Source organism: Gastrolobium bilobum, unplaced genomic scaffold (assembly GCF_033153095.1).
Source record: "Gastrolobium bilobum isolate Gb01-03AN ecotype WA unplaced genomic scaffold, APGP_CSIRO_Gbil_v1 utg12160, whole genome shotgun sequence".
NCBI lineage: Eukaryota > Viridiplantae > Streptophyta > Magnoliopsida > Fabales > Fabaceae > Gastrolobium > Gastrolobium bilobum.
The window spans coordinates 439,854-464,888 of NW_026898262.1; the positions used below are offsets into that span (position 1 = coordinate 439,854).

Here is a 25,035-nt window from a genome sequence, read left to right on the forward strand (position 1 = left end):
GTATCATTCTTCACCATTCCTATCTCAACTCTTAGAAATACGGGATAAGGAATTATAGTGAAGCAATATGTTTTCGAGATTTTGGGAACAAGGAAACATATCCCTGTTTTTTCCTTTTCTGTTTCAATGAATTTTTGTACAATGCTTCGTCCGAATACTGATATCATCATAATTCTGTATACTGATAGCATGGACTGTGCACACGTACATTTTAACTTTATGCTGATTTTTTTTTTTTTTTTTAATTCTGATAAAAGCATTAAGAAGATTACGAGGAATTTGTAGGTTAAGGCATTCTCCACGATGAAAATCAAAGAAAAAAAAAATCATTCGAGCAAGGCTGGCCCATAAGTCAAAGAAAAAAAGAAAGAAAGACAATACTGAAACAATTTTCTACAACGAATTACCAAAACCTAGCAATTAATCGAGTGGAATTGAATAGAACAAAATGGAAGAAGAAATAGAAATTCCTTGGGCTTCTCATTTTCAATTAGCTCACACGCAAACGTGTGTGTAGATCTCCAAACCCAATCCATACAAAGATAGTTAAAGGTATCATTAAAACGAAATAAGTAACAAATTACAATCCCTTAAAATTACAAAAATATATCAATAATAAAAGTAATCATAAACAAATGTTTCAAATACATCATGAGATAGGGGTGTAGGAAGGGGAAAAGGATGGGGATGGGGATGAATCATCTCCAGGTAAAGAAGACTCTACAGAGTCTTCTTCTTCTTCCTCTTTCTCTGCTTCTTCTTCTCCTTCTCCTTCTCCTTCTCCTTCTCCATCTTTTCCAGCTTCAACTTATTATCCATATGTTCCATTTTCTCCTTTAGCTCCTGCAGGTCGGCCTCAAATTTAGACATCACCGTTTGCATCATATTATCCATATGTTCCCTTTTCTCCTTTAGCTCCTGCAGGTCGGCCTCAAATTTAGAAATCACCGTTCGCATTTCGGCGAGTTCATCTGCAAATACATCATGACTTAGGTCAATTATTTTGTATTTAATTTAAATGGACTAGGGAGTGAAAAATTTAAACAATAAACTGTATGCCTTTACCTTCATAAACACCTGCAAGCTGGCTGGACGGAAGCTTGGTACTCTTCAAGTAGCTGACAAATGCTCCGTTTGGGATAAAGGTATTGTTAATGTTACTTAAATTTAAATTTTATATTTATTAACCAAGTAAAGACCTCCCAATGAAAACTCCTTAACCAAAAACAAAATTAAGAATATCTATTAAAACTCCGGGAGAGAGCATACAAAAATGCAGTTTAAGGCATGGATTGCAGGCATTATGACTAATGGGAACAAACCAACCACTCAAACTATTTACCAAGGATGCATATCACATTAACTAAATTTTAAGTACCCACTAGCATTAACTTTGTATTCAATCACATGTATCACAAGAAGATATGTCGTGCATATCTTAAGTATAACTCCCCAAAGTATCCCTAATCAGCAGTGAGAAACAAACCCCCACTGAATCTTCACTACAATTAAGGATTCATCCAAATTAAAAATTCAATATTTCATGGAATTAGAGACCAACCCAATCCAGATTTTTTATATAGAAGATATCATGTCCTACGTTTCCTCAGGCTTGAAGAATTATTTCTTCCTCTTGAACATCACTGACCTCTTAGACTTTGTTTCCCCCAACCATAAATTTCTTCTGAAGGGACTAGCTAGCAATCATTACAACCAATAACTTACCCATAGTTTTAGAAAGATCACATTTCAAGAAGAGCAGCTGGAAAAAAGACACAAACACACACACATACAAAACACTACCGGGGCGGGGGAGACAAAGTAACTAGTAAGAAAGAAAAAAAATGAATCTCTGCTCAAAGGACTCAAATGTGCTTATCACCTTTGAGAATCTATGATAGTAATCCCCACAGATGGGGAGTCTTGAATCAGGTAATCCACTACTTCTTCAGGTACAGGTGAATACGGTTTCAATTGTGCTTTCCTTGATTTGGAAGCTTTTTGTGGCTTTTGATAGGGAGGCTTCTTCACTTTCACTATCAATGACATCAATTTACTCATGGAAGGGGCCATCTTCACATAATCTGAGATTATGGAGAAAATCTATGCAACAAGAGAATTTAATGACAAGATTGCGGTATAAAAAATATTGGGTAAAAAATTTCATCAGGAGAGAATAATGAAAATGAATAATGCACTTAAAACTATAAAGATACCTGAAGAGTACTTGAAGAGAGTGTTAATGTTGTTACGTTGGCAAATACTTGCAGCCAACAATTCATGGTAAAAGCTGTTTCCAGGTAAGGGGATTCATCAACATTAATATTTTCTTCTTTAAGAGCTACTGATTCCAAGTAACTTGATACGAACCAATCGTCGACATCAATATTTACTTCTTTAACTAAAGAAAGAACGCTGAGAGACCAAGAATGAAGGCTACCAGAGATTTGCTGGGCAGGAACACCCGAGAAAACAAAAGAGCAAAGGTTGGGAGTTGATAGCACAAGGCTGTAAGCTTGGTGGGTACTATCATGTACGGTCAAATTGACAAGAGTAGCATTTGAAATGCAGAGCGTTTGTGTATCCATTACATCACAATTGTGAATGACCAAAGTCATCAACTTAGTACATGACGAAAAGGGTTCCAGCAATTCACTGTCACCAAAGACGAAGTTATAAAGACGCAAACTAGTTAAAGCTGGCAAGTTCAGAGACGTTGGAAATGAGTTAAATCTGTTGAAAACTGAAAGATCAAGTGATGTTAATGTCTGACAGAAAAACAAGCCAGGTGGCAAATAGATATTACAATTAACAGCGAGTTTTAATCGCTGGACATTATGCGATAAAACATAACTCAAAAAACTTTTCACAAGTTGGGGAGGAACACGCCAATTAGCATAGAAGTCAAAATGGTGGACTGGAACAGAGTCATCACGGAAAGATAGAACCTTTGGCACAAATTTGTTGAAAAGTGCCTTTAATCCGAAATGTGAGGAATGTAAAATGAGCGTAGGAAGCCGCTTCCAGAGGTTTTTCCATCTTCTTGACAACACGCAAGTTCGAACAGCGTCTTTTGTTGGTACAAATGACATCAAGTGAATGAGGACGCAATCAGGCAAATCACTGAGCCTGTCTTCATTGTTCTCACTCTGCTTTGCTCTCTTCACGTTGGGTTCTTCAATCTCATTCTCTACCACTTCTCCCATCTTACTCGCACAAACCAGAATTCGAGATTAACAAATCTACACGGAAAGTGAAAAACCTAAGAATGGAAACTCGGTATTTTCTCAAATCAAAATGAAAGTAGAAATAAAATACCTTGTGCAGCTCTAAACGCAGTGAATTCCATTCAGAACCTAATTTTTTTTTCTTACTCAAAGAAATTGAAAGCCATTTCTACCTTTCAAATCCAGTGCATGACCTCCGTAACCTAATTTTTTTAAAACCGAAAGAAATTGAAACCCCGATCTACTTTAACAAAAGATTCAAAAAGTATAACTATCCTTCTTGGGCTATTCACGTGTGTAAATTTAGGCCCAACAGCTCCATTAATACAAATAAAAAATAAAAAATTATTTACTCTCCTCCTGTCGCAATTAAATTAATTTGTAAGTTGTAACCCAAGCTCACACGTTAACCAACATATTGATTAACCCTTTTAAGTTTGGGCAATATTACTCTTATGCAATAGGAACTTTTTTTATCTTATATCCATACATTGATACTTGTGCCAATTATTTTTTATTATTTTTTTTTCTATTGGGTCCCACTTTAAATTGAGTGTGTAGGAGATAACAAAATTTTTATGTGACATGAGACTACAATTACCCATAAAAGGGTTTTATTAATCTCATATTAAATGAGATAGTTATCTCATGTCATAGAGACAAACTAGTAGACTCCACCATCTGAAAAAATAAAAGAAAAGAAAAGAAAAAAGGTGACACAGTTATCGAAGAGTATGTAAGAGAGAAAACTTGTCTCATGTGACATGAGAATAGTTTTTCCCTTTAAGTTTTACCTTCAATGCTTCAGGCAAATGCTTGCGAATATAAGATTATTGATTGTCCCTTCAAGTATTTTTTAAAAAGTTTTAAGCGCCTTATTATCATTCTCACTTAAGAATTATTATGCTCATTTCATAAATGAGTTAAATCTGTTGTAAAATAAAAGTTCAAGAGATGTGCTAGTTTGAAAGAAAAAAAAAAAAGTTGGCAAATTAAGATCGCAATTAACACAATTTTAATTGTTGGACATTATGCCATGGAACATATCTCAAAATCTGTTTTAGAAGTTGGGGAGAAACAAGATCATTACATGATAAGTCAAGATGCCGAGTGAAATAGAATTATTGAGCCATAAGAAAAGACATAACCTTAAATATAAATTCGTTGAGAAGTGTCATTTGTCGAAAATGGAAGTTTTAAGATTTTTAGGGGGCGTTTGGTTGAAGAGAAATTTGTATGAATAATAAGGAAATGTGATTAGTAGGAAAATGGTTGGAAAGTGAGTTTGATAGGAAAATATAAAAATAGTTGTTTAGTTAAGAAAAGTTTTACCGGAGAAATTAGATAACTTTTGTAAAGTCTATGTTTGGCTTTTGGTTAAATATAGATGGGAAAAAAATGTGCAATTACCAAAATAACCTTGCTTTTAGTTATTCATTTACTTAATTATTTTATTTTATTTTATTTTTTTTATTATTAGAACCACCGCTCCAACAGCCACCGGCCACCAAGAACCCATCGATCCACATCACCTAACCAAACACATCCCTCCCACCCATCTTCTCCAGCCTAGCCACCGATCCAGAAACCATCACCGCCCCTTTTCTTCTCCATCTCAACCGAGCCACCGGTTCTCTTTCTTCCATAACTCACTGATCCAGTCCAAGAACTGGTAACCAACAGCCAACCACAAAACCCACAGCACTCCAAAAGCCATCATTTCATTTTTTTTAACACAACCCACAACCAAGCTCCACCGTCAACCTCTCTTCATCACCATCCTTTTTTTTTCCACCACACACCATCTTCATCGCCCCATAACCCAAACCGAGCTACCAACCCCAGCCATTCAGCCCCCAAACCACCATCGAATCTCCTTCCTTCCCCAAATCACCATCACAAACCAACTCCCCATCTTCAACCTTTCCCAAATCGAACCCCCGATCCACAGCCGAACCACCATAACCCCCTATTCCAGCATCACGTCCATATGTAAAACCAAATAGAGGGCACACTCGTCATTTGGGTATTAAACATTCTGACCAAATAGATAACAAAAGCGCAATACCACATACCAAAAGAGTATCTTTCGCCGCCATTTTGCATAGAAATAGATATGCAAATCAATTTCATAGCATAATGCTTTACATAGCCAAAATTAGAAAATCCTTCAACCAAACATAGTAACCTCAAAATCCCACTTCACATTTCGCCAGCTTTTTATTCAAAATCGTCCAACCAAACGCCCCCTTAAGGTTTCAACTTTCTCTCCGGCATTATGCATTTCCATTCCACAACTCTCTCAATTTTTCTCGAGTACACTAACTATCTACTAAGCATAACATCACACCACTACACTTTATAAACCACTCACTATACGCACAACCTCGCTAACAGCTACTGCTTTTCATCTATATATAACTCCTAAAGCAAATGAGGTGACAATCTCTTCATCATTTACAAAGTTTACCAGTATGGTCTATGGTTGCAACATTATTTAAGTAAGTTTCATTCACTTTTTTATGTATTACATGAGACAACTTGTCTGATACATCATACAACATGAGAAAAAATAATCCCTAGAACATAATACTGACATATTATTAATTTATATCGAATAATATATAATCAATTATATATCAAGGGGATTTTTACTAACATTTTCAGGTTTCCAACGGCATCAAGATTGATTTATGGTAATATACGTCTGTCGAGAGTGAAAAGTTAAGGACAACAAAGCAACAAAATTGAGAAGATGTATTGCCGTGCAGTAATTTGTAGGATTTGATTCACATTTGGTTAACATATTATATTATATTAATTACCAACAAAATTTCACTATGTATATCTTTCTAACGAGAATTCTTTGCAGCTCTTTGAAAATTTAAGAGAAATTATAACACTTACTACATTTTCAAATATAATAATAAATCAATAATGAACATGATCACACAATAAATGTGGATCCTGAGGACGTGCATTAGCTCATCCATCAATGCAGGGCAGAATAATGGGCGCTAGGAAGTATGAACGGAAAATCACGTTACTCCCTCCAAGTGATCATACATAAAGTTTTCAGCTACGGTATTCTAAACAGACCAAAGTCTTGATTTTTATTTTTGTTTTCCCTTGTTTTTTTTTCCTCACATGATATAAAAATCAAAACACCACCTGTAGGAAACCTATGGCCAAAACATGGCAATCTGCACGAAGGTGGAGACTCCAAGCTGCATCATATTTCTCTCCCCATTTAATCTAAAAAGTCCAAGCTGCATCATGTTTCACTCCCCATTTAGCAAGGAAGTCTGCACATTAATAAATTCCCAAAATTGTTACAGAGAGCTCTATATATAGAGCTATAGGCTGACTCAGCAATGAGTCGGAATCATAACCATACAGCAACTACTCGAACAGACTAAAATAACGAAATGGAGAGAGGATCTAGTTCAGACAACAGCACAATAGAGGCAATGAGCTGAAGCTGTACGTGAAGCAAACATGCTAATGCATGCTATACACTAAGTCACTAATACAACCCCTCAAACTCACTGGTTACGCAAAGGCAGTGCTGAATCCATAACACTGAGTTTGGATCATAGGTAAATATACTTGAGGACAGGACCTAGGGCCATAGTGAGAGTATCAACAATCTGATCTACTGTTAGAATGTGAGAAACAAGTAACTCCTTAGCAATAATATGTTCACGAACAAAAAAATATGTCAAGCTCCAATATTTGGTGCAGGCATGAAGAACCAGAATATGAGAAAGAGCCACTGTGTTGCAACTATCACATAGCACTTAGGTGTAGACAAAAGAACGTGAAATTCATAAGGCAAAGACTAAATCCAAAGAATTTCAGCACAAATGATGGCAAGGCTGCGATATTCAGCCTCTGTACTGGATCTAGCAACTAAAGTTTGCTCTATAGACTACCAAGAAACTAGATTATGTCCCAAAATGAGACACGCTCCTGACTTAGAGCATCTATCATATTTTTATACATGCACCTTTCAAGTAGTCGTCAACTGCTTTATGATGGAGGAAGACCATATTTTACCAATCGGCAGTGTGCTAATAGAAATATTGCTTTGACTGTTTGGAGGCCTACTTTCAGGGAAGCAAAGCGTGTATATAGCCAGATGACCCAAGTATCATATGAAGCAGATGAGAAGGAAATTGTACAAAGCAATCAAGAGTACATAGTATCAATTGACATTGCTACAAGAAATGGCAGCCCACCCTCCTGCAAAGGGGACATGGCTGAGTTGGATGACAAAGCTCAAGCTGAAGCTTGTTCAAGTAAACAAAATGATAAACTCCCCAAGGCTGAAATAAAATCACACAAGAAAGCCAAAAGGACGGAAAGAACGAAAGGATTTTCCTTTCTAAAAAAGGTAACAATGGTAAGGTGGGAGTTTGTGCTGCTAGAGGTGCTAATCTTTTTTTCAGTTTTGCAGCCGAAATATTGAGTACAAGGATATTTGGAAGAACAAAGGAACAACGCTATCAGGCTTCTTACAGCTTATTATTCACTCACTTGATCTGCTAATTTTTGTGGCTGGAATATTCCTACAAGGGGTATGCAAAAATCTGGTGAATTGGCTTGGAATGATATAATTGCTGGTGTCGGTTTGAGTATGGAATCAAATGCTTTTCTTGTCCTTGTAATTCATGTGTCAAATGTCTCAATTTTAGTCGATAAAACCAGAGACCCAGTTTGGGGGGCTGTTTGACGCATTGATAGTAACAAAGGAAATGTTTAGCACTGCTGCTTATGTTTGTACCATAGTTTTGTTTGGGCTAATAGCTATTGAGATTGGCATGATGTATCTTCTTGCTGGCATCGATTTGATGATAACTTCATTCCAACTCTATCTCGGGTTAGTCCCACTCAACCTTGGAAATACTAGAATACCCAGACAGCACTGGGTCCGTGGGTTCAGCCTTCGCAGTCATCTCTGTCCAATACTCCAGGACCAGTCTACAATCTATGTGGATTACCTTCACCCCCACAAGTCCATTCACCCAGTCTTCCAACTCACTCTCCTGCACAAACAAAACTTAATTCTAACTCCACCACATCTTCTTCCACTAGTTCTAATTCTGCTCAAAGTGTACACAATAATTCTCCTCACTCCAGCACTTCTCCTCTCCCTTCCATCACAACATTGTTATGTTTTTGAGAAAGCAAATATAAACAATAAGAACGTGGAAGATTAAGAAATCAATAGTTGCATTTGAAAATCAATCACTTTGCAATAAAAATAATTTGTTCTCATGTCACATGATTAAGTTTTAATGTAAAATTTCAGCATGTAAATCCTTTAGAATGACTTGCATTATGAAAACGAAACGAAAAAGTAAGAGATTTGAAAGGGAAAACTCCAGTATTCCCTTTGCCAAAGATCACAAGTTATAATACCTTTTACATCATCACCAACAACCCAATAACTAAATACATGCAACTGAACATTTACACATGAATTCATTTAACTCCTACTATTCCAAAAAAATTATTGAGTATTCTGGGTGTTTGAATAGCTGATCATTGCCCTAAATCTAACCAAATGTTGTCCAATATCACACAACTAAAACAAAGGATACTCAAAAGTAACTAAAATGAACATTAGAGTGCCTAAGTTCTAGTTTTATTTTAAAATCGGATTAGAATGATTTGCAAGCAAAACAACATGCACCACTTACTACTCCCAATATGCGAACAAAAGCCACTTAAAACTTTGGTTTCAATGCAGATTTACAGTTTACCTGCTTCCCATTTTCCATCAACAGTCCTTCTCTTCAAGCATGAGTTATTGACTAAGCAAATCACATACTCAACTAGAAACAATATTACACATCAAAATGATTGTCACTTAGTATTTGCTGTGATTCAAGATGCACCAAACAAATATATTTATTTTTTCCATGGGGTACCAATTCCGATGCATACAAAGATTCTAGTTTCTACATTTACAATGTGTTTCCCTACCCAAGAGACTCATATTCTATCCACTAAAAATTAGTTACACCCAGAGAGACCAAGGGAGACAGAAACATAAAGGAAGCAAAAACCAAACTAATCACAATAATCTCTCTTTATAAAGTTGAATGCACACTTCACCTAGGGCAATCTATGAAGTCAACTTCTGCTGAAGGCGAGTTTTGAAGCAAGAAGTCCACTATTCCATACGGTATAGGTGGAGATGGTTCCAATTCTGCTTTCCGCGACTTGCCAGCTCTCAGTGCCATGGAAAATATAGGTGAAAGTGATTTCAGTTTGACTTTCAATGACTTCAAGTTACCCAAGCCAGGGAGTTTAATCTTCAATAACTCAGGAATTAAGTAGAGAACCTAAGCAACAAGGGATAAGTGAAAATGCACTTCAATTGAGTTTTGAAAAAAATTTGAAATAAAAAAGCATCTCAAGAAGAAAGTAAAAACAAAGCCTAAAAACATGCTAAGTTAAAATACCTGAAGAGTACTTGCAGAGACTGTCAATGATTTTATATTAGCAAGCTCTAGCAGCCAGCTAAACAAGATCAAAGGAGACTCCATGGAAGTTGACCAGATTTCAGCATCAATATTCACTTGTTCAAGAGAAGAAAGATTTCCCCCAGAGAGTTGCTGATAAGGAATACCAGTAAAGGAAAAAGTACGAAGATTTGGTGTAGATAGCACAATTTTGTAAAAGTCCTTAGAATGATCAGAATGCATAGTGAAATTGACAAGCGTGGAACTTGATATGCAGAGGATTTTAGCATCCCTAACAGTACAATGGTCAATGATCAAATCCCTCAACTTGTTACATGCCGAAAAGGGCTCAGCTCGGTCATTGTCACTTGCGCAAAATGTGAAATGCTGCAGATGCAAGCTTGTCAATGCTGCTAAACTAAGAGATTTGGGAAACAATGTGCTTCCATAAATATAACCTCTAGGGCAAACTGAAAGCTTGAGAGATGTTAAAGTATGGCATGAAAAGATGCAAGGCGGAATGTGATCAATATCACACTTGACAGAGATTCCCAATTGCTGGACATTATGTGAAATAGCATATTTTACAATCCTTTTAAGAAGATGAGGCTCAATACAACCGTGACGCTCGAAATCAAGATTAAGCAGTGCAATTGAGCCATCGCGAAGGGTTAGAAGCCTGGACACGAATTTGGTGAAACTCTTGAAAGTCCAAAAGTCTGAGGAATGTAACGTTAGTGTCGAGAGAAGTTTCCAAAGGTCCTTCCATCTGTTCGATAATACGCATGTTCTAACGGCGTCTTTGGCGTTCAGAAATGCCAATATGTGAAGAAGAACGCAATCGGGTAAATCACTTAGCCTATCTTCCTTTTTACTCTCACTATTCCTTCCTCTCTTCATCTTCCGCGGAATCATTATGCGATTATCAATTCTACAGCTGTTTTTCGAAATTAATCGAAGTCGTATAGTCTGCGATTGCAATCGATAAAACCTAGAAAAATTTAGGATGATAATTTAGGAATAATAGACAACGAAATTCAATTGGGAAATGAGAAATACCTTTGGTGATTGAGTAGTGACTTCAGATGATTTACAGATTGGGAGCGAAATGGATGGATATAAACCCTACTTTCTTTGTGCTTGGGGAAGGTAAGGAATAAATCAGGCTTTTAATCCATAAACAGCAAGATAAGAATTTATAGAGTTTATTTTTTTTTTATTATTTATCAATTTAATGTGGGAAAAAAAACGTGTGCAATGTCGTTTAATTTTTTAAATTTTTTTTTTTTATCAATCTAACTTGAATGTGGCAGGATGATCTTACACTGCTGTAAGAATAATAAGTCTTACATCAGATCTTAACCGTTGATTTACGTGCATCTAATGGTTAAGATTTATTGTGTCTCATTAATCAATCAATCATTAATTCCCATTAAATTTTAACCGTTAGATGCACGAAAATCAACGATTAAGATTTAATGTAAAAATTATTATTCTTACATCGGTGAAAATTAATCTTATCCCAACTTGAATATAATGTGGGCAATGTTATTAAATTGGATTACGATTTTAAAAGACTGTTGCGAGATAAAAAAAAAATTATAGATTTCAAAAAATCATCTAGAATTGTAGTAATTTTAAATATTTTTTTTAAAAAAATTTACAATAAAATTTTTATAAATTTGAATTTTAAAATATTTTAATAAAATTTATAAAATTTGAAAGTACAATATGAATTTATAATATTTAAAAAAACTTCATGAATTTTTAATAAATATTCAAAGGTAATTCTCAAAAAGGATAATCAAATCAAAAATTTATACGCATAAAATTTAATTGGGAAATGAGAAATACCTTTGGTGATTGAGTAGTGACTTCAGATGATTTACAGATTGGGAGCGAAATGGATGGATATAAACCCTACTTTCTTTGTGCTTGGCGTAAGGAATAGATCAGGCTTTTCAATCCATAAATAGCAAGATAAGATATTATAGAGTTTATTTTTTTTAATTATTTATCAATTTAATGTAGGGAAAAAAAAACGTGTGCAATGTCGTTTAATTTTTTTTAAAAAAAATTATTTATCAATCTAACTTGAATGGAGCAGGATCATCTTACACCGGTGCAAGAATAATAAGTCTTACATCAGATCTTAACCGATGATTTACGTGCATCTAATGGTTAAGATTTATTGTGTCTCATTAATTAATCAATAATTAATTTTCATTAAATTTTAACCGTTAAATGCACGAAAAATCGAAAATCAACGGTTAAGATTTGGTGTAAGAATTATTATTCTTACCCCCGTGGAAATTGATCCTATCCCAACTTGAATATAATGTGGGCAATGTTATTAAATTGGATTACGATTTTAAAAAACTGTTGCGAGATAAAAAAAATTATAGATTTCAAAAAATTATCTAGAATTGTAGTAATTTTAAATATTTTTTTTTAAAAAAATTTACAATGAAAATTTTATAAATTTGAATTTTAAAATATTTTAATAAAATTTATAAGATTTGAGAGGACAATATGAATTTATAATATTTTAAAAAATTGTATGAATTTTTAATAAATATTCAAAAGTGATTCTCAAAAAGGATAATCAAATCAAAAATTTATACGCATAAAATTTATTAAAAAAAAATTCATACCTTTGTATGCTATTAGTGTGATGGAACATGTTATTCACACTTAAAAAAAATTATTTCTATTTCGTCAATATATTTTAAAATTATTTATTAAAATTATTATATGAAATTATTTATAATAAATACATATATATTTATTTCAATTTAGTATATCATAAAGTGAAAAGTTGGCATATGTAGTGTGCAATGGACATTATTATTCTTCTCACTGTCTTGTCAAACAGTAATTTACATTCATTCTGGTGTGGGAATCTTAACGTTGTTGAATATATCCTCTTTTAACTTAGGATATGTTTGGTGTGATGTATAAGACCCAATGGCTAATAGTATAAGCTTAAACGATACGTTATAACATTTTTAGTTGTTTGGTGTGACCATCGTATAGTATAAGCTTATATAGCATGATCCTTTCATACATCAAAATGACGTATAACTTAATCAGGCCTAGGAGGATAAGATTAGGCATGATAAGCGATTGATTTATTAACCAATGCAATTATCAAGAATTAATATATTATTTTAATATTAGTATATTAAAATAAAAATAATATATAATTTTTAAAATATTGGATATTTTTAATTTTATAAAAATTAATAATTTTTTGGACACACTGATCAACATATATCTATAGAAAAATAATCCAAATATATAAATTCATTATTAGAAGGTATTTTTGACAAAAAAAATTATTTTTAACCTATATAGTATTATACTGTGTGTCAAGTATTTAGCCTTGGGCACTCCCACCCTTTGAGCTAGCTTTTGGAGTGGTGATCTCAAGATCCGTAACACTTATGGAAGGAGTGCGATTTTGAATGTACATGGAAATGATGTATATCTTGACGTGCGCACACAACAACGTATTGATTTTTGTATAAGTCACAAATGGGATGAAGAGTGATTTAAGTGGGTGTATTGAATTGAAATTTTAAAGGATTTTAACCGAGTATTTTTGAATAAAAAATTCATTGGTATTCAATTAGGATTTTAAATGATTATAAAAAAGTTATGTGATATTCGATTAAAATTTTAGATGATTGTTTTAGAATCCGTCCAAATCCGGTGGTATGAAATCATGATTTTAAATAAAGAAAAAAATAATCTTTTGGTATTAACATATAAATACTTGACACAGCACAAAATTAGGATAGAAAACAACATCTACATAAGAGCGTGGAATAAATTTGAGAAGGAGAACAAAATGAGAAATTGAAAGTTAACACCCTTATATGTTAATGTGTTAGCATTATAAAATATAAAGGATTAATTGAAACAATTAATAATATAAGATGGTAATTCAAAAATATCATCAAAATTTAAAGGCATAAATTATATTTTAGCCATAAATTAATGGATAAGCAACCGCATCTGTATTTTCCAAGGGTTGATATTTTTAAGAGTAAATATCATTTTCGGTCCTCAGCAAATTTTACGATACTCGCTTTAGTCCCTAGCAAATAAAAAGGCTATTCGTGATCCCTAAACCCATTTTAGTTCTTTTAAGGGATTAATATGATTTTTTTTTGAATTTGTGAGGACCACAATTTTAACTAAATGAATCCATTTTGAATTTCTTAAGGAGCACGAATAGTCTTTTTATTTACTAGGGACTAAAGCGGACATCGTGAAATTGCTGAGGAACAAAAATGATATTTACTCTATTTTTAATTTTGCTCAAGTAGAGATATTTTTTTACTGAGAAAAATGATGTTCGTTGTCACGTAGCCCATCACTTTTTTTTTTTTTTAAAAATTGTTTTGTTCTTATCATATATTTTTTTTTTTTTTTGATAACATTCTTATCATATATTTAAATGAGTCAAATCTTCTAAATTTGGTGAACTCCGATGGTTATATATAAACTTATGTGCATACTCAGTAACAAAAAATTATAATTTTGAATAAAACATTAAATAATATCTAATCTATACATTGTTATTATTTAGAAATTATACTTATTGTTATTATTTATTACTTATTTAATTACAATGTTTAAATTTTTCCACAAATTTTTTTTTACAATGTTTAAATAATCTTTTACTTTTTGTTTATTTTTACTTAATTTTTTAGCGTAGATGTATCTATTAAATATTAAATGATTCAACTTAAATATTAAAACAAACTTATTATATTTGGGACAAATAAAACTTTTAAAACAGTAATTTTTGCCAAAAAAAAAGGTTATCCTATTCTACTGCTGCAGCATAACAACTAGTGTAGAAATAATTTATTGTAATTAACTCGCACAAACAGGTTAATTGACTTTATTTTGCCAAAAAAAAAAAAGGTTATCCTATTCTACTGCTGCAGTATAACAACTAGTGTAGAAATAATTTATTGTAATTAACTCGCACAAACAGGTTAATTGACTTTAAGGTAGCTTATCAATTCTAACAAGTTTATTTTGATATAACTATGTTAAGTATGATATTAGGATTAGATGACAACAAGAAGGGCAATTCCTGTGGGGGCAATGCAGTGGCAAAGATGACACGTAATTCAATATATGAAAGAAGATGGAGAAAGCAGGGATACAAACAAATATTTTATTTATATGCATATGTACAGGAGTTTGGAAGAAGTCTATTAGTGTGTCGTATCCAAATGTTCTGACCAAGAGCCCAGCAACACCAGTCTAAACTTCATCAAATGTCGAAATTAGCACACTGCTAAACTGTTATTCAAATAAGCAGTCCATCCTCGAGTGCTATCACCATTTCATTCTAAAACCAGGGTAGCAATGCTTTGGTGGTCTCAATGAAATTATGATAGTCAGGGACAATCAGACAGCATTTTATTAACTCAAACCCTAACTAATGAATATTTCATGATATAAACACTCAAGGAAGATCATCCGAGAACATATATACAAACAATATTTTGGCACTTATACCAGCACCAATATCGCAGACTACATAATGTTAATCGGGAACAGAAGAGCTTCCCGACCCAGATTTTGCTAATCAGTAATGACCATTTCATTTGAGTATTCAGTCATAACCCAGATTTTCCTAATTGTCTCGTGGCATGTATCCTTGCATCTAGATCAATTAGTAAGCGAAGAATATACTACAGTGGGACTTATGTAAAAACCCCTGACGTAATGAATCATTTAGTACCTTCTAATCAAAGTTTCCAGGGATGTCAATATCCGTGTCTGAAGGATTAGAAAGCTCAACCAGAGGTTCCTGTCGATCAAATTAGCCTCACGTAAGAAGTGACTACTCAATTCCATCTTATAAAGAATTATTTTACCTACATTACTCTTGCATTTACAAATGTATAGTTGGCTCCATTTTAAGTTTCATTGGAAAAGCTCAAGTGGGGCTACTTGAACTAAGATGGAGCCACCGCTACACTTGTGCAGAGCTGTGAAAACAAGAGTTGAATATCTAATATTACACCATAAAACAAACTACTTAAACAGGAATACCTGCTCATCATCATTTGCCGAAGAATGATCAATTCCCAGTGGCAGACTGTTTGTAAAGTGCTTCGCACATTCAGGCAATTCCTGAACAAGAAAAATTGGCCCCACATCCATCAGATAAGTATTATAACAACTCGTTAAAAGCTTTCTTTTAGGATCTATTTGCAAAGTATGGGACTTGAAGTCCCACATTGGTTGTATGGACAACTAATATGGGATTTTATAAGACCTTGAGCACTCTCATCCTTTGAGCTAACTTTTGGGGTGATGCATCCCAAGGTTCTTATCAAACAGTATCGTAGTCTTCCACTATGTCTCCCAGTTGCAATCGAGCGGTGCGGCTGGTGACACTGGCATTGCAGTGTTCACCCAGGGCTAGGAAAAAAACTAGCGCAAAGTCAGCCCACGTGAACATTGAGGCTGCGGAGCGTGGTGGAATGTTAGGACGCATTTGCAAGGTATGGGACTTGGAGTCCCATATTGGTTGTATGGGCAACTAATGTGGGGTTTATAAGACCTTAGGCACTCTCACCCTTTGAACTAGCTTTTGGGATAGTGCATCTCAAGGTTCTTATCACTCTCATTTTGTCAGAGAAAAGGTGTCTGAATACTCCGAGTTGGATGTGAAAGAATATAGAGAGAAAAACAAATCTAAAACTACCTCATCCCTAGGGTTTACAGCATGATTATTAGAACCTTCAGCAGCAATGGCCTTGGAAGGATCTTCAGAAATACCCTGCATACACCAAAGAAGTGTGTATGAAAATGGAACAACATTTGCAGTGCTAATAATGAATTTGCAATATGTTAAATAGTTTTACTTGCTCATCATGGATGCCAGGCAATTCCCCTGCCAGAACAGTAGGCTTGACATCAAAAGGAGTGTCCTGTAAATTCCATTCAAGTTGATAGGTAAACCACTTGGCGTTTTTAGGTTTATGATGTGATTAAAATTTCCAGGTAAGGCTATTCAAAACAACTAGTGTTCCAAGACCCAAACCAACCCAACTTAAACTAATGAATAAGTTTGTTTTTCACCCTCATTGGGGTTAGGTTGTTTTGGAATTCTTTTGAATAAGAAAAAAATGGTTCAGGTTAGTGCCTAACCAAAAACTTGTATTGGATTCCAACGTTTAATAATAAATCTTTTACAAAGAACTACATGACATTTGTTTTCAAGTAAACGTACACTCTATCCATCTGTAGGTAACTATCATAAAGTCTAAACCGATGGGTTTGTATATTTTTATTTGTACCATTTTGACAGAAGTTTAATTGCAAATGTTGACAAAAAGCATTTCATTTAGCTACAGATATATTATTTAAAATATTATTTGTCATATAAATTACAAATGCATGTCAGAATTCTTTAACTAGTAACTTTCATAATCCAATGGGATTTTGACCTGTGATCTTTGACTTTGTTAATAAAGGAAAGTGACTGAATATAATTAGTAAATCAATACCTTGATTTATGACTGAGATATTGTCTAATTCTCATTGGTAATATATCTAAGATTACCACTTTTATCATGTCATATATTTGGCAGAAAACATGAAATAAAAGATTCAGAAAAAAAAGAAAGTCATAGTAAAAAGAGGTAGTATTACAGTATTTGTTCTATATGTGCAAATAAAGAACAGGTGAATCTTTACTGGAGTAGAAAAGAAACCTAAAAGAATCAATACAGCCCATTCAGAAAAAAGAAAATTATATAGAGATTTGGGTTCACGACGAAAGCAATACATTAAGAAGTTAGCTCAATAATTTTAGTATATCTTTTTCTAATATTCTGTTATAATAGAAATTTCTTAATCTTTTTGTACGTTTCATTGGTCACTGACCCCAACTAGTTTAAAGGTGTTGTTGAGGTTGATTCTATTATAATAGAGTAAAGATTAATATAGATATATAAATAAAGGTGTCAAAAGGTCTTTTTCTTACTATCTCTAAGAAATTTTGTTTTCCATCACCAAAAAGAGAGATTGATTTTCTTTGCCTATCCAAAATAGTTGACTAAGTTATTGCACCACCCAAGAATTTAAAACAGACCCATCGCTGAAACCATTTCTTTTGAAACTGATAACAAAAAATATATGCAGAGCTGATCCCCCTTAGCATTTACAATTGGCTTCCAATCAGAGAATAAATCTGGGAAAACATTAAGCACCCCATCTTACATACCGGATCACCTTGCTCAACAGAAAGATTTCTTCCTCCCTTACTGAGATCTCTGAGTGTACCCTGTCAGAGTCAAGAAGCAAACTCAGGGGAGAAGAAGATATTTGCAAGGTGCAGACAATCACAGAGACAGAGAATACAGCAGTAAAGTATGATATACAGGAATGCAAGGTGAAAAAGAAACAAATATTCTGACTGACATCATATAGTCAGAACACAACATCTAATTTGCCACTGCTAAGGCATACGGGAAATTACTATTAAGTCCCAGCCAGTTCCTATACCATTGAGACCGTAGTCCCAATAATGAACAATGAAATGGCACCATGAAAGATAATAAATGACAAAGGTTTAGTAGAACTACACACAATAGTTGCATAAGCTAAAGAAATCCAAAACTTTTGCCAATTATCTTTAGATGGGGATTATATAAAAGGAAAAAAATAAAATGACTAACCTTGTTAGCCCACATAAGACCGCATGCGTTACACAAAGTCCTTGGTCCAGCTGGCCCACGACGCATTGCAGGAGTGTTATTTTCACTGACACCACAATGTTGACATCTACGTCTGAAAGGCGTGAAAAAGCAGAGTGGGGATAATGTTTATAGAAATGCAATTAAAAACACACACAAAAGAAGCACTACATTTGAATGAAATAATTTATATGCCAGAAATCTATAAGCTTAAAACTCACGCAGATTCAGATTGAGGAGTGCCATCTTGACCAGAACTCTGTGCAGAATCCCAATTAGATGAACCTGAGCCTTCCTTCACGGATGCAAACTGCCCATTCTTCCGATGCATCCTAACAAGAAATAAAAGAGAACGAAAACTGAGAGCCTAAAAAAATTATAAATATAAAAGAACACACCAAACTTCCAAAACAACTAGATCAAATAAAATCCTACAAGGAGGCAATATTGGTATTGAACCTCAAAATGGCATTTAAGTACCAATACCATATATCAACATGGACTGCATTATGTTCCTCACTCTTTACTTTAGCCGTAAAGAAATATGCTCACTGATCAGATAATAACTCAGGTCTAAGATTTCATTGTTTGAAAGTTCAACATAAAAACAAATTTAGTCAGACCAGACATAAACCTCTTTTACATTATAAATTTTCCATGATGACGAAGTTCAAATGTAAGTTAGATTATAATTTTCTTCCAAGTTGCAAAGCTATTTAAATTTATTTTTCCATGAAAAGTTTTTGTTTCAATTTTTATTAATAATTAAATACTATCCATGTCATGTGCAAGACAGTTTTTGGTCATGTGAGAAGAAAATTCTGTTTCCTCTAAATATGGTTTTTGATAAAGCCCGATTTGGTGGATTAATATGTGTAGCCAATCTCACTTAGCAGGCAAGGCTTGGTTCGATAAATGAGTACTATGCTATTTCATAAAAAGATAAATCTAGATATTGAAACGGGTAACACTCTTTGGAGTACAAGGACTACCTATTGTAATATTTGTATAAATGCAAACGGTGGAATTGAAAAACTAGCAGCCACTCATTTTTACAATGACAAGGCAAGGCAATTTTTGAACAACTTTTTCACGATTTTGGGAGAGTATTAGGTTTGCCCTGTTAGCTTGAGAACCTTCTTATCACTCACTTTTAAGAGATGAGGACTTCATGAAAGTCCTTAACTGCTTATCACTGGAACATATGGTAGAGATTTTAACAAGCAAGTATTCATTTTCTTGACCTCCTTATGGGTTAAAGCAAATTGCTTTCCTCAACAAACTTCCTTGATAGTTAAGCAAAGGGGATTAGGAAGCTCAATTAAGTTGATTTATTTATTGGGAAAAGTTCAAAAACCCCTTTATGGTATTGCTTTGAATCACTTACACCCCTATGCTTTATTTTTAATCACTTAACACCATGTGATTTTTTCTATCCACGCCCCTCCTTAACACTGTTAGAAACTTAATTGAATATACCTATTTTACCCTTCTCAAAAGAAAAATATAGGATGACAAAAAAGAAAGAAAAAGAAGACCAAATATTATGAAAACTTAAAACACTTAATAAAAGACTAAAAGAAAAAAATAGAAGAAAAAAAAGATTAAGGACAAAAAGAAAAGAAAAAATAAGACCAAATTTGTTGAAAAAACACAATAGTGACAGAAAAACTAAAATAAAAAAAAAATGAAAAAAATGTAAATAAAAAAAAATAAACCGAATACAAAAAAGAAAGAAAAGAAAAAATAAGATCAAATATACCCAAATAAAAAAGAATAGAATAGGCTGAGCAAAAATATAAAAAAACAAGATCAAATATAATAAAAATTTACAACACAGATTTTTTTTCCTTTTATTTATATTTTATCTTATTTTTCTTCTATTTCTTTCAACAGTGGTAAAAAAACCAAAAAGAAAAAATAAAACCAAATATGTTGGAAACTCACAACAGTAATTTCTTTTTATTCTATTTCTTTTTCATTTTATTTTTTATCTTAAATTTTTTTTCTATTTTTTGTCTTCAGTATATTCTTTTTCATTTATATTATTATTTTTTAATTGTAGTCATTTCTATCACTATTGTGAATTTTAACATAATTAGTCTTATTTTTTCTTCTATTTTTTTTGTCCTTAATCTTTTTTTTTATTTAGACACGTTTGATCCTTTTTTTCTTCTATTTTTTTTCTTTTAGCCTTTATTAAGTGTTTTAAGTTTTCATAACATTTGATGTTATTTTTCTCTTCTTCTATTTTCACTCTATTTTCTTCTTCTAAGAAGGGTAAAGTAGGTATATTTAATTAAGTTTCTAACAGTGTTAAGGAGGGGTGTGAATAGAAAAAACCACAAGGGGTTAAGTGATTAAACATAAAGTATAGGGATGTAAGTGATTCAAAGCAATACCACATTGGGATTTTTGAATTTTTTTCCTATTTCTTTTTACTCTCTACTTAATGAGGATAGAGACCAATATTTTACTTTCTGTAAAATAAAACAATTCTAAACAACTCTTATCTGGAATATGATTTAGATGCCAACTCACAAACATCGTGCAGAGTTGACAATGTGTCCAAGATACAAAACATACAAATGATTTGCAGAGACTTACCACAATTATCGAATCCCATAAAAAGTAAGACAACAGAGTGACTACATTGTTTTAACAGCCAAGACATTTTCCAGTGGACAAATTTATAGACCTAGAAATAAGTCATCACCTTTTTGGGGTGAAAAGGTGCAATATGGAATTTTATTTACCTCTGTGCCACCTCCTTTCTCACAGTGTACCTAATTTTCTTGTCAAAACATCTTTCCTTGCGTTTTTCACGGAACCTGACCAAGGAGGCGATTCGTCGTGAAAGGTTTGAACGCTTTGGAGTATCATCCATTCCCTAGAGATTGCAATAGCCAGTGCATAAATTCAGGCACAAAAATACAATACAATTAACAAAAATGTTCTTGTTAAGTCAATATCTGCATTACCGTGTTACTTTCATCAAAGGGAAGTTCAACTGTAGGGACAGCTGTCTGCACATCACGTCCTCCCAAAAGCAGTAAAACAGCTTGCACCTGCGGTGTTAAATTTGATCATCAAGCTTTCCTCAATAGGCAAAACCAATATCATCCTTTTAAAGAGCCAAGCAGTAAATATGTCTAATTTGAATGCAGGGTTTTGTTGTAATTTTATTCCATAAGCTATACTATTTTTTTCTGCATTCTATCAATCCACTAGTTACAATAGTCCACTTTCTTCCTTCCAAAACCCAAATATGCATTTGACTTTCAAATTTAGTAATTTATATTACTTTGTTCTAAAAATAGTTTAGTACCTATAATGCATTGAATAACTGTTTTCCCCCTTTATTCCATATACTGTATTGGAATTTTTTCCATATACAGTCTTGGAATTTATAGAGCATTGAATTTTTCTGCCATACTCTGTCTAAGAAAAACGGCTGATACTTCACAGCCTAGATTAATAATGACAGACTGTAAATAATACAAGTCAGCAGTACTTTTCCAGTTCACACATATACCTTTCTTTTTATTATGTCAAACATCAATTTAGGCATAGACACGCAGCCCACATGCCCTGCAGAGTGCAGAGTATCATTCATTTGGCATTACTACCACAACAGTACACGTCAACGTTAACATAACATCACCTTTACCGGAATACAGTTAGATAAAACTATTTTGTGGATTGGATTTTATTTGACTGTCTATGGCTTCATTATGTGTGATTTGAAAGAAGTTTTAGATGAGTATAATGGTAACAGGCAATCAGCATGCTACTAAACATTTCAATTTTTGTGATTATGCAAATCCTTGTGTTGTTTATTATTTTTTAACATTTTGGTACAACACTCTTACATTATATAGCAGAGGGAATATCCAGCAGTGTTAAAAGAACATAAGTATCATTATTTATTACCAAGCAAGTAATAAGAGTAAAAGTGATAAGTCTAAAATGATGGTAAGTATAACTTTTTCCAACTGATAATTGAGAATTTCCATACAAAAGTGCGAAAAATTGATAAAATTACCTTTTGAGGTGTAACTGCTGGAAAGACGTAAACCTCACCCTCAAAAGAAAGAGTGAGCTCACTAGTACGCGAAGGCACAACGAGTGCCCCATGACCATGATTTGCACTCACAGCAACGTTAACTGAATTGGCATTTGCCTCCTCCAACTCATCCATAGCATCACCACCACCACCACCATCACCATCCTCGTACTCACCGACCTCGTCGTCATCGACGGGTATCGCAGGGTCCTCGAATCGCAGAGGCTGTGGATTCACGGCCGCCATCAATTTCCCCACGCGTCGCACGACAGCAGAAACCCTAATTTCGGAGCCTGCTCCATCGATCAAATATCGTTTCCATCAACAACAACAACAACAACAACAAAACTGGAACCGTGAAATTCAATTTGGAAGCTCTGAGAAAATTCGAGAAGGAAAGGAGAGAGAGAGAAAAAGAAATTCGAATAAGCAGAGGATCTGCACAAGCACAGAGCGTGTTTCCTTGAACGCACTCAGAATGAGAGTGAAATTTTAGTTGACGGCGTCAGCGATTGTTTTCCCCGTTCCGATATAAGAACGAAGAAGTTATCCCTTGTGTGAAGGTGTACGGTACGGTACTGGATGCTACATTAGTTGTGAAGTTAACGGTTCGCAGAGGACGGTTGCGATCTGACGGCTGGTAAATAGTAAGAGAATATTAGTGATGTAACTGAGGAAGTGGAACACAACTATTTATAGATAATTTCTGAGAACGAATATTTTGATATTGGAATCTGATTTGTCATTTCGATTGGAACACACATATGTTTGTCACTTCGATTCTGTTTTTGTCATTTTCTTGATTAAACAACACAAAATTATTGCAGTTGCTGATTTTTTTGTTGTTAGTTACCTTTACCAGAAACAGAAACACGTCCCCTCATATCTTGGAAGCAATAAAATTATAGGGAAATATTACTTACCTTTCACACGAGCATCTCTTATTTTCTCTTACTTCGATTTCTGTACTCCATCTTTTTCTTTTATTCCTTTTTTATTGTAATGGTGGGACTCACCTATTTTCTCCTTACAACATAAGATAACTATCTGGGAGTGGATCCTCTCATGTGGAAAAGTGGTTATGTGGTCATGTTATTTGATCACAATCACTCGTTAGTGATGAGATAAGAGAGTGATGAGATAAGGGGACAGATAAGAGAGTGATGGGATAAGGGGACAGTGACCAAAATGCCAGGCTTTGGCAAAAAAATTACTAGAATGCCACGCGAACAGTAAAATTTTCCAAACTGCCACGCGACATAATTCATTACACTGTGTAGCGAATTATGTATGCAAGTAATTCGCTATACAGTGTAGCGAAATATGCCACGTCAGAATGCACAAAACCAAAAAGTGTCATGTGTCAGAATTGTTGAAATTCGCTACATAGGGTAGCGAATTTCAACAATTCTGACACATGACACTTTTTGGTTCTGACGTGGCATATTTCGCTACACTGTGTAGCGAACTTGCATGCATAATTCGCTACACTGTGTAGCGAATTATACCGCGTGGCAGTTTGGCAAAATTTATTGTTGGCGTGGCAGTCTGGTAATTTTTTTGTCCAAACGTGACAAAATGATCATTGTTCCTGATATAAGAGAGAGAAAAGTGTATAATTTTTGAATGAGTGGTTGTGATCAAATAACTAGAATGCCACGCGAACAGTAAAATTTTCCAAACTGCCACGCGGCATAATTCATTACACAGTGTAGTGAATTATGTATGCAAGTAATTCGCTACACAGTGTAGCGAAATATGCAACGTCATAATGCACAAAACCAAAAAGTGTCATGTGTCAGAATTGTTGAAATTCGCTACCCTATGTAGCGAATTTCAACAATTCTGACACATGACACTTTTTGGTTCTGACGTGGATATTTCGCTACATTGTGTAGCGAACTTGCATGCATAATTCGCTACACTGTGTAGCGTATTATACCGCGTGGCAGTTTGGCAAAATTTACTGTTGGCGTGGCAGTCTGGTAATTTTTTTGTCCAAACGTGACAAAATGGTCACTGTTCCTGATATAAGAGAGAGAAAAGTGTATAATTTTTGAATGAATGGTTGTGATCAAATAAAATGATTACATAACCACTTTTTCACATGAAAGGATCCATTCACTAACTATCTTATGTTAAACGAGACTAATAAAACCCAAAATTAAAATGCATATAATCAGATTATTCTAAATGCATGAGCGTAAAATGATAGAGAGTATCAATAACCACTATTTTAAGTCGTAAGGAATTTTTTTATTTTCTTACTAGAGTTTTCAAGTTCAAATATTAAAATGTGGTCCTTTATATGGGTACGACCGTACGATAATAGTTGTTTAGGTGGGAAGTTAGAAGAATGATCATCTTAATGATAAAATTTATAAAATGAGAAAATAAAAATTATCACTTTGATTACATATTATTGATTTATAATTGACTGATTAAAATCTTTTACGTGACATAATTATATTAAAACAAGCCAATTTTTAATTATGTGCATAAAATTACACGGTATACATCTCAATCAATTT

General features: G+C 33.7%; 3 protein-coding genes across 5 annotated transcripts; all 3 read right to left on the reverse strand.

Annotated features, from left to right (window-relative positions):
• Nucleotides 1-478: 478 nt before the first annotated feature.
• Nucleotides 479-3,456, reverse strand: LOC133314297 (F-box protein At1g60400-like). 3 transcript variants are annotated; one of them, XM_061515751.1, is made up of 5 exons: nt 3,319-3,456; nt 2,217-3,206; nt 1,883-2,103; nt 1,066-1,130; nt 479-971 (listed from the first exon to the last, which is right to left on the reverse strand). In XM_061515751.1, the coding sequence occupies exons 2-5, from the start codon at nt 3,204-3,206 to the stop codon at nt 721-723; spliced, it is 1,527 nt and encodes a 508-aa protein (XP_061371735.1). In that variant the 5' UTR covers nt 3,319-3,456; the 3' UTR covers nt 479-720. The 3 variants fall into 3 exon arrangements, with proteins under 3 accessions (XP_061371735.1, XP_061371736.1, XP_061371734.1); XM_061515752.1 differs by having other exon boundaries at nt 1,066-1,118; nt 2,217-3,242; nt 3,319-3,440; XM_061515750.1 differs by having other exon boundaries at nt 2,217-3,242; nt 3,319-3,440.
• Nucleotides 3,457-9,106: 5,650 nt separating this feature from the next.
• LOC133314321 (FBD-associated F-box protein At5g18780-like) lies at nt 9,107-10,862 on the reverse strand. Its single transcript, XM_061515790.1, has 3 exons — nt 10,760-10,862; nt 9,701-10,669; nt 9,107-9,580 (listed from the first exon to the last, which is right to left on the reverse strand). Exons 2-3 carry the CDS (start codon nt 10,613-10,615, stop codon nt 9,347-9,349), a joined length of 1,149 nt encoding a protein of 382 aa, XP_061371774.1. The 5' UTR covers nt 10,616-10,669; nt 10,760-10,862; the 3' UTR covers nt 9,107-9,346.
• A 4,021-nt stretch (nt 10,863-14,883) lies between these two features.
• LOC133314293 (GATA transcription factor 24-like) lies at nt 14,884-23,139 on the reverse strand. Its single transcript, XM_061515744.1, has 10 exons — nt 22,484-23,139; nt 21,420-21,506; nt 21,195-21,328; nt 18,660-18,770; nt 18,421-18,532; nt 17,967-18,026; nt 16,603-16,668; nt 16,443-16,517; nt 15,785-15,865; nt 14,884-15,539 (listed from the first exon to the last, which is right to left on the reverse strand). Exons 1-10 carry the CDS (start codon nt 22,748-22,750, stop codon nt 15,474-15,476), a joined length of 1,059 nt encoding a protein of 352 aa, XP_061371728.1. The 5' UTR covers nt 22,751-23,139; the 3' UTR covers nt 14,884-15,473.
• Nucleotides 23,140-25,035: the final 1,896 nt, after the last annotated feature.

Excerpts from the sequence above, each read along its gene's own strand:
- LOC133314297 (XM_061515751.1), bottom strand. The coding sequence starts at position 3,206 with ATGGGAGAAGTGGTAGAGAATGAGATTGAAGAACCCAACGTGAAGAGA. Across the intron at positions 2,104-2,216 it reads TCTCTTCAAGTACTCTTCAG|ATTTTCTCCATAATCTCAGA; the intron begins GTATCTTTATAG and ends CTTGTTGCATAG. Across the intron at positions 972-1,065 it reads GCTTGCAGGTGTTTATGAAG|ATGAACTCGCCGAAATGCGA; the intron begins GTAAAGGCATAC and ends ATGTATTTGCAG.
- LOC133314321 (XM_061515790.1), bottom strand. The coding sequence starts at position 10,615 with ATGATTCCGCGGAAGATGAAGAGAGGAAGGAATAGTGAGAGTAAAAAG. Across the intron at positions 9,581-9,700 it reads TCTCTGCAAGTACTCTTCAG|GTTCTCTACTTAATTCCTGA; the intron begins GTATTTTAACTT and ends CTTGTTGCTTAG.
- LOC133314293 (XM_061515744.1), bottom strand. The coding sequence starts at position 22,750 with ATGGCGGCCGTGAATCCACAGCCTCTGCGATTCGAGGACCCTGCGATA. Across the intron at positions 18,771-21,194 it reads AGAAAGGAGGTGGCACAGAG|GATGCATCGGAAGAATGGGC; the intron begins GTAAATAAAATT and ends ATTTCTTGTTAG. Across the intron at positions 18,533-18,659 it reads ACTCCTCAATCTGAATCTGC|ACGTAGATGTCAACATTGTG; the intron begins GTGAGTTTTAAG and ends CACGCCTTTCAG.